Source organism: Podarcis filfolensis (genome assembly GCF_964270895.1).
Source record: "Podarcis filfolensis genome assembly, chromosome: 12".
NCBI lineage: Eukaryota > Metazoa > Chordata > Lepidosauria > Squamata > Lacertidae > Podarcis > Podarcis filfolensis.
This window is the reverse complement of record NC_139614.1, coordinates 22,523,509-22,533,010: the sequence shown is the minus strand read 5'-3', so window position 1 is coordinate 22,533,010 and position 9,502 is coordinate 22,523,509. Positions and strand designations below refer to the sequence as shown.

Sequence of the window (9,502 nt, the reverse complement as noted above, 5' to 3'; positions counted from 1 at the left end):
ATATCGGAGATCTTGCTGATTATAGTCGCATCTCCATCCACAAACCACTTACAACAAACGAATCGCATTGAAACCGATATATATATACTCATTCCGATCCTAAACACAAAGCAACCTATTTAGCAGGATAGGTTGCTTTGTGTTTAGGATCGGAATGAGTGTCTGTCAGCTTTCAGCGCAAGTGGCACCCCGATCCTAAAGACTTGAGAGCCAGTGAGACACCCCTACCTTCCCAAGTGAGTGCGTTTAGGATTGCAACAAGGGCGCTGTCCAAACCTTACTGACTCAGAGACGAACCGAAATTGTTGAGCTTAATATCTAATAATTTCACGAAGATTTACTGAACGGAGGCATGGAAAGAAAGAACGCATCTGGAGTAATTAAAACGTAACATTTCCACAGTAAGTAAAATGTGCTACTTACGGCGGTTCTGTCTATGGCGTTCCTCAGCATAACATGGTTTTCTAGTCCTCCTCAGAAATAATACCCTGGTCTTTGTACTGGAAAAAGATCCTAGATTTTTTTTTGCTTACTTGTTTACACTCACCCCTCCTTCCATCCCCATTTACGATCCTTCAACCCAACCCTTTCTCTTGAAATTATTAAGGGGGAGGGAGTGTGTACTTGCCTTTGTGCGTTTTGTTGTTTTGCGTCTCTACAAAAACCCTCAAAAATGCCCATAAATTCTTTACCAGACTGGAAACATTGATTGAAGGTTCATTACAGCGCAACCAACATTCTTTGAAAATAAGGGCAATAGAGTTGCCAGGGATGGTTTAGCGGTCATTTGATATTACTTAACAAACAGATTTTCTGACTGCAGAAAAAGGAGGGATACATTTAAAATGTTACTTATGTTAAATGACTGCACAAAAATGCAAGAAAAACTGACGTCCACAATACATTCCTGATTATATTTTATAAAAGGAGACAGAATGTGGATCTGAACCTACTGGCAGATCTCTGATTTACAGCAGATCAGCAAAAATTTCCGACACCCAACTGTGTATTAATGGCAACAACCTATATGACTTGTCTAATCCAAATTAAGGGATGGAAATGAAGACAATTAGCTAGGCAGGGACTTTTGTATAAAAGGGCTCAGCGTCACCTTGTTCAACAATTCTGTGAGGGGTTGTTTGTTTGTTTGTTTGTTTGTTTGTTTGCAGATGGCTCTGGTTGGTAGATCTTGGGTAAAACAAACAAACAAACAAACAAACAAAGTAGATCCAAAAAGCCCGAAGCCCGCCTGCCTCTGCACTACAAATATCTGCTCTGTCGCTTGAAATTTGAATAACCTGCCGCTTGATTATTTCTGTCGGGTTGAACCTTATCAAAGCATCTTCTGATCCTGTGGAGGGCGAGGAAAAAAAAAAGAATTATATATAGGATAGTGATTGAAATAAATTATCATTAAGGACAATAAGAATGGAAAGTACTTAGGACATCAATCAAACTGCTTGCCTGTCTATCAGTATTGCCACCAATTCTCGAGTTCAAACCAGATGGCCCGAATGACTCGAAATCAAATAGTGCTTTATAAACGGGGTAGGTGGCATATGTTAATCAGAACAAGTGGCCTAATATTCACGAATGGGTCCTTATCTTGCAAGCACAACTTTCGAGCCGTCCGATCTGTAAAGAATAAAATTAAGAATTTCCCGGGAATGAGAGAGGAGGGAATTGTGTGTCTTCTTCGCACTTTTCAGCCGTCGTGGATCAAAGGTGCAGTTCTACCCTCCCCCCCCAAAAAAAGATATTCAAATCAGATCGAAAGGTTACTTAACTCTCCCACTGAGGAACTCAAAAGAAACGCAGCTTTGCAGTTGGATCTCATCCGCCATCTCCCTTTTCACACTTGCCTCTCGCATCCATCCCAAGCGCTTGTTACACCTGGTACATCTCTCATCTCTCCCCTCCCTTCTCCGACCCCCTCCACCCCCACCCCCACCCCGCCTCCCCTTTAACTCTTCCCTCCGGCTCTTCCTTTCATCTTCCTCGCCGGCAGACGTTTCTATTTATCCCCCGGCAATCAAGTGAGTGGCGTCACCAGAGGTACTGTAATGACGATTGCACCATTAAGGGATGACAGCTTTAGAAAGAAGAGGGCAATGGTGAGATCCCTCCCAGAGCCGCCGCTGCACAGTGGAGCGTTCGCATCACAAGGTCACCCCCCGGCTCACCACCGCTCGCGGCTCCCTCTCTCTCTCTCTCTGTCTGCATTGGCAGGAGAGGGTCTGCTGGGAAGAAGGGGTGGGGTGGCCCGGGGGGGGGGGGAGAGGGAGAGAAGGCGCAAGAGGGTGGATGGGGCTTGGGGTGGGGTGGGGTGGGGGAGAGGAGAATCCGGACTTTATTTAAAAGACCAGCACAATGGAAACTAGGAAGGAGATGGTGATGTTTCTGGAAGGAGGTCAACTTGGCTCCCTGGCCAAGAGGGCACCCAGCTTGGCAGAGGCCGTGGGAAGCTCCGGTCCAGAGCCGCAGGACAAGATGATTCATAGAGGCTGCCACAGCCCTAGGTCTGGACCCTTACCCTCCCGGGAAAGAGGAGGAGGAAGGGTGGAAGAGGAGGATGAAGAGGAGGAGGAAGAGGAGGAGGAGGAGGTGGAAGTGCTCCCGGCGACAGGGACGGTCCCGGAGAGCCGGTCCGCGGCCGCCGCGCTGCTCTCCGCCGGGCAGCAGCCCCCGCTCAACCGCCTGGCCGCCAAAGGCCAGCAGAGCAGCTCGGACACAGAGTCGGATTTCTACGAGGAGATCGAGGTCAGCTGCACCCCGGACTGCGCCACGGGCAACACGGAATACCACCAGCACGGCAAAGGTACCCCAACCCCTCCCTTTCTCCTCCCGCCTCCCAGTCTCTGGTCCTTGGGCTCAGGCCGGCCGGGTTGCCTCCCAGGACCGGCCATCCCATCTGCCCTGGAGCTTAGGAGCAGAAAGTCAGCGCCTGGTACTGGAAAGCAGGCTGCGTCTCTGCTTTCCAACCCGATCCCCAAAGCGCTTAAGGGCTAGTGGGGGGCTGTCGGGGAGGCAGCCTGCCATATACCATCTGATCTGGCTCAGGGGCTTTGATGATGTTTGCTGCCTCGGTTTGGATTCCCCCCCACACCCCCACACCTTCTCCCTTTTCCAGGATCCGTAGAGCCATGGCTTGGGGGTCCCCTGGTATCTCTAATTGCCCGCAGAGAGACATCTGCAATAACCCACACACATCTCCCGCTTTGAAGTCTAACGACGTGTTAATGGGGGACATGAAATCGCATCCTCGCTGCAACAGAGAATTATGACCTTTGCAGATTTCCCTCCTGCAGCCCAGACTTTTATTGTAATGAATTCTCCCAGAAGCTTTTCCTGTTCCAGGGCATAGCAAGACCCCCCTCCCCTCCCCGCCCCCACCCTTGCGCCCACACCTACCCAGGATTATAGTACTCTGGGCTCCCCAGCTTCCCACCCCCAAGGAAGGAGGAAAGAAGGCGAACTTTCCGGGATTTGGCCAAGATCAAAAGAAAAGCCCCGCGCCTGCTGGCCAGGCTTGCAAGTTGCTCTTTGGGGCTGCGGGCGCGCGCCTTTCCCCTGGCAGGGATGCAGCGTGCCTGCGGGAGCCCCGAAGCAGCCGCAAGAAAAAAAGGACAGTAAAGGGGGGGGGGAGCGGCTGACGCCCCTGCTGCCCAGCGCCCAGTACTCAGGTCCTTTTCTTTGCACATTGGTTCGATGTCCCAATTGCCTTGTCACTTCCGTGTCTCGGTGGCGCCAGCTCGGAAATGGTCCCAGGGCTTTAATTGCCTTCGGTCTTATTCAGGGCACAATGAGAACTGGCTGCATTTGAAAGCAAGCACACACACACACACACACACACACACACACAGGCCGAGACCAACGGACTCTTTCTCGCCACCCCCTCCCACCATCACTCGCACCCCCCACCCCCTCAGCCTCAGAGCCCTAAATATCTTCTGGGAAAGTGTTGGAATGAGGGAGAGCTCTGGTTTGCCCCTGGAGGTTTCTTTCATCTCCATAGCCAGAAGGAAGAAGGGTGTTTTTGTTGCGGGGAGAAGGTGGGGGCAATTACACAAGAAAGGTGACTCCGCCATCTCACTTGCCAGTTATGGTCATGTATGGCAAAGGACGGTTATCAGAGGCAAACAAATGGAGGGGAGGGTGGCTATCGCCTTGGCAAGCACTTCCCTCTGCGCACAGAGACAACAGGCCTCAGAGATGGACGCTAAGGACCCCCATAGCCTTTGGAGGATCTCCTCTGTATTGCAGAGAAGGAAAACATCACCTGGTGGTGTCAGAGAGGTCTCTTAACGTCTTTATCCTACGTTGTATTGAAAGTTCATTCCCCTGTGATCACTGTCCCGAGGGATTTGTTCCTTTCAGGTCTCTGTGTGTCTCTGCGTGTGGTGTGGACCCTTTCTAGAGCCTCTCTAGAAAGGCTATCCTCCTTGGTTTGTCGCAGGCCAAACAACAACAACAACAACAAAGAGGCACCTAGACGTCGAACAGATTTATTATAGCACAAACTTTTGTGTAACTACAACCCACTTCAGCAGATTATTTGGGGGATTTCACCTGCTACTCCAGGAGTAGGATTTTTTTAAAAAAGCAGTAGGCTTTGAAAGAGGCCTCTTTGATACTTATTTCCCTCCTCCCAGTTATTTCCCACTGCAGGTGCTGGGGAAAATGAGCCAAAGAAAAAAGCTCTCCTTACTTTCTGCTTCTTTCTGCCCCATTCCCAGTGACTAGGGATGCTGAAGCGTTTGCATGGAAGCCGGTGTGCATTCCTTAGATCTAAATAACATCTGGGATTACCATCAGAAACCTATTCTGGCTTCTGTTCAATGCGATGTCAATCCCGATTAAATAATAATAATAATAATAATAATAACAACAACAACAACAACCAACAAACGTGTCCGGGTATAGCGGCACCGTTTGGCCAGCGCTTTTCAGTGTAAATTATGTCAGTGTGTGCGCGCGCTCGGGAATGTGGCCTTGTAATCCAGATCCTAAACACAAAAGGAAATGCGATTGGCTTTCAGCGAATTTTACCGGAGGAGTAAACCTCGATGCGCAGAGCGATCCTAGGCATGTTTGCTCCAAATAAGGCCCTATTATAGCCAGTAGGGCTTACTCTCGGGTAAGTGGGGAAGAGGATTGCACCCTTAACACAAAAAAGAGAAAGGAACCAGATTGCCATCCAGGAGCTAAATACTTTGGGTAGTCATACCTAAACACCTGCTTTGAAATTATTATTATTATTATTATTATTATTATTATTATTATTATTACTAATTTCAAGGGGCCTTCCATGGTTCCATGACATTGTTTCCAAGTAAGCCTAATGCACACCTAAAGCCAGTCAGTCAACCCGAGCCCAGGTATATTCGCTCAAAAGAAAACCCCACGAGTTCAGTCCTACTTACCCTCAAAGTAAGTGCGCGGCCCCAGGAGATAATACTTCCCATAGAGTCTTGCTGACTGAGGAGTTACTCCTGAGTAAAGGTGTCTGGAACTGGGCTGCCCATCTATTTAAATCCTAATAAGGTAACTAGGCTGTTGATCTAACTAGTCTTTCGGATCTCTCCAGTTATTCGGTTACTAAATATGGGCTAGTTTGTGTTCGTAGGCATCCAGCCCCAGTTCTCAGGGGCTCCAAACTGGGGGGGGGGGGAGAAAGTAGACAAACTGAAATTAAGCGGGGGGGGGAGAGGAAACACAGGTTGGCAGAGCCCCGCTGTCTTTCTTTCTCTTTCTATGTCTTCCTCTCGACTTGCCCTTGCAGGACACTGCTCGGAGACCTCAGCGGGCAGCCCCAGCAGCGGAGGGGACCCCCCTAAAGGCAGCGGGGGCAGCGGCGGAGGGGGCTCTCAAGGATCGCTGGCCTGCAGCGCCAGCGATCAAATGCGCCGGTACCGCACGGCCTTCACCCGGGAGCAGATAGCTCGGCTGGAGAAGGAGTTCTACCGGGAAAACTACGTCTCCAGGCCCAGGAGGTGCGAACTGGCGGCCGCCTTAAACCTCCCAGAAACCACCATCAAGGTAGGATCGCAAGCGGGGACCTCAAGGTTCCAGCACAATGTCACGCATGTACAGTCTGCCCAACGGCCGAGACGTCCTCCCTGCCCCACGCTTGCTTACAGCCAAGCAGCAAAGTTCCCCTGCAGTGGACTTCCGGCCAAGGCTCTCCTGCGCTGATTTAAGTCCAGTTTACTGGACTTTACTGGCAGTTTACTGGAGCTGCCATTCAAGAGCTTTTAAGGCAGGGCAATTACCCCCTTTCACCCTTTCCATGCGTGCAGAGTGGAGATCCCAATCCGCATTAGTAGCTTGTCAGTTTCACTAAAACCTGCTCGCGTTCTTTACTCAATGGGCTTATTTCTGTGTACTTTTGGGAGAGGTGCAACTCCGACAGCGCGGTCCGATCTATACATGCCTGCTCAGATGTAAGTTCCATTGAGTTCAACGGTGTGTAGACGAAAGCTTCTATAAGTGTGCACAGCATTGCAGTTTACGCACCATTTATTTCGGAGTCCACTGAAATTAATCCAAAAGCAGCTTTTAACCACGGTCGGTCGACTGAAACGTCCCCAACTCGCGAGTAGCCTTGCTTACGACTTCGAGATGTTTCAGAGTTGGTCCCCCATGGAGCTGCTAGGCTACTGATCCTTTAGGGTTCCCCTCCTCCCCGAGTAAAATGGTTGCTTCCAACTTTGGCAACTGAAACAAATGGCGCTTACTCCCAACTAAATGAGTACAGAATGGGATCTGACTTGAGTGAGATTAAATAGGATGGAAGCACTGCTGCGCCTTGGATATCTTGTGGACCGGGTTGTCTCCAGAACAAGGAAAACCCAGAAGGAAATCTAAGGCTGCATTCTATGCACACTTATTTGGGACTAAGCTCCTTTGAAGTCGATGGGACTTCCGTCAATGCAAACAGCCGCAGGATTTCGCTGCGCCCTTCCCCTTCCTGCATCTCATAGCTCCTGGGGAGTCTGTGCGTCTGTTTCAATTTATAAGCACTGCACAGTCTAAGGATGGCAGACTATTTGCGGACGCAGCTACTGGCACAAAAGAAATTTCACACCCGAAGGCTGTCAAGGATACAAGTTGGTTTCATCTGGAATCAGTGAGGCTCCTTTCAATTTCAGCGGATGTGGCTTGCACCCGTCTCCTCATATAGCTCCAAACATACTGGGTGCATGTTGCAAAGGCTGAAAAGCGGGCAGGGTAGGAGAGGCAGACGGGAATGCAGCAGGAAGGCAGTTCTGTAGCAACGATAATAGCACTGTAGTAAAAATAATAATATTCACCGTGAAACTCCATCATTGGATGTAGCTGATCCAGCTCACAGACACCCCACACGCACACTTTTCATTTTATTTATATTTAAATATATACGCCGGGGAATGCCAAGGGGGCTACTCCCCCCCCCCCCGCCGTGGGAAGGGCGATTAAGCAAGTGGGTGCTGAAAATCTGTTATTATTGTGAGATGAAACGATAGTGCTGTGTTGCAACAAAACTCACGAGGCCTTTGGTGGATTGCTAAATACCATCGAGGCTCTAGGTTTTATTGTTGTCCAGTGGTCAACACACAATCCCAGGCCCAGTTAGGCAAGCCAGGGGTCTTCCAGGTTCCTGCTGCAACCCAGACCCGTTGAGCCGGAACTCAGAGTTCTCCGAGGCCAAATGAGCTTGCTTAAGCATGCAGCCTCCATCCAGAGCAAAAACAGGGTGCGCGTGAAGATCGCAGTCTTGCTCCGTCTTCTTGGGGGAATTTTAAGAGCTTCCTGTGGTTCTTGTGTCTGTCTCTCTGCCAGGTGTGGTTCCAGAACCGGCGGATGAAGGACAAGAGGCAGCGCTTGGCCATGACTTGGCCCCACCCGGCAGACCCGGCTTTCTACACCTACATGATGAGCCACGCGGCGGCCACCGGCAACCTGCCCTACCCGTTCCCGTCACACCTGCCGCTCCCTTACTACTCCCATATGGGCCTGGGGGCCACCTCGGCTTCTGCTGCGGCCGCCGCCCCCTTCAGCTCCCCACTGAGACCTCTGGACACCTTCCGGGTCCTCTCTCACCCCTACCCCAGACCAGAACTTCTGTGCGCCTTCAGACACCCTTCCCTCTACGCCGGCCCAACGCACGGACTGAGCGGCGCCGGAGGGAGCCCTTGCTCGTGCCTGGCTTGCCACGGGAGCCAGGCCAACGGGCTGCCTCAAAGGCCTTCGGGTTCGGACTTTAGCTGCTCCGCCACCACCAGGACTGACTCGTTCCTCACCTTCACGCCCTCGGTGCTGAGCAAGGCCTCCTCGGTCTCCTTGGATCAGCGGGAAGAAGTCCCTTTGACCAGATAAAAAGCTTCATCTCAGGTTTCTCTGCTCTCCCCTACCCCACCCGACCTCACCCCACCCCACCCCTCAACTCTTGTCCAGAGACACCCTCCCTCACCCCAGCCGGTCAAAGAACTTCCATAGCGTGTTTATTTAATTGCGGGCAGTGGACGCCAATGGAACACTGACAGAGGAAGGGAACAGAACTGTGAAATAAAATTCTAACAAAAACGAAACACAAATGGAAGGATTTCTGTTTCGTTCTTCTCTGTGGAAAAAAGTACCAGAGTTGCAACTGATTGGTGGGCGGGCGGGGGACGACTTTGCCAAGTGACGCGTCTACGAAGGCGGAAGGAAGGAAGAAGATGTGATTTTTGCACCACAGGGGGAAATAATCGAGAACTTTGGTCTCCGAAGGACTTTTTTCTCCAGCCTAAGAGGGCAGGATGCTCACCAACTGCGGCATCGATAGCTTATGCATAACCTTGTATGTGACTAAAAAGGGAAATACTTGAAAGGAAGGAATTGTGGATCCTAACGAATAATGTATGCCTGATGAAAGTAAAGGTTTATTATTTGCCAGATTAAAAAGAGAAAGTGAAGGGCCTTTGTTGGATTTGCCATGTCAGAGTGTCATCCCCGTTATTTCTGACTATTATCACCCCCATCATCATTATTAGGCTAATTGGCTTCAGAAAAACACCAACAAAACTCAGCAGAACTCGCTATACATTTTCGGTGTGCCTTTTTCTTTCTCCAGCTCCAGCTCCATGTTGGCTTTCCGGAGAGATCCCCCCACCCCACCCACCCACCTTTTACCCTGAAAGGAAAGGGGGAAGGTGCGATCTTTTGTGTCTTGCCCACTGAGATGGGGTGGGGCGGGGCATGTGTGTGTGTGTGCGTAAAGGGAGGGGGCTGGCGAGCGAAATTGCCAGAGGGAAGCCCAGAAGGGTCAGAGCTATTTGTCCTTTAAAAGAACAGCGTCGCGTTGTCAGTTTCTGAATTGTAACCACACCGGCGAAATTAGAAAGTGATGTATAATGTAGCAGAAGGTGCTGGTTTTCACCACCACCTACCTTCCTTCCTTCCTTCCTTCCTTCCTTCCTTCCTTCCTTCCTTCCTTCTTTTTCTTTCTTTCCCTCTTTAATGTGTCGGCTGCAAGAGTATT

At 50.4% G+C, this 9,502-nt stretch overlaps 1 protein-coding gene across 1 annotated transcript; it reads left to right on the top strand.

Annotated features, from left to right (window-relative positions):
• Nucleotides 1-2,333: 2,333 nt before the first annotated feature.
• Nucleotides 2,334-8,915, top strand: EVX1 (even-skipped homeobox 1). Its single transcript, XM_083577488.1, has 3 exons — nucleotides 2,334-2,818; nucleotides 5,783-6,039; nucleotides 7,822-8,915. Exons 1-3 carry the CDS (start codon nucleotides 2,371-2,373, stop codon nucleotides 8,356-8,358), a joined length of 1,242 nt encoding a protein of 413 aa, XP_083433614.1. The 5' UTR covers nucleotides 2,334-2,370; the 3' UTR covers nucleotides 8,359-8,915.
• The last annotated feature ends 587 nt before the right edge of the window (nucleotides 8,916-9,502 follow it).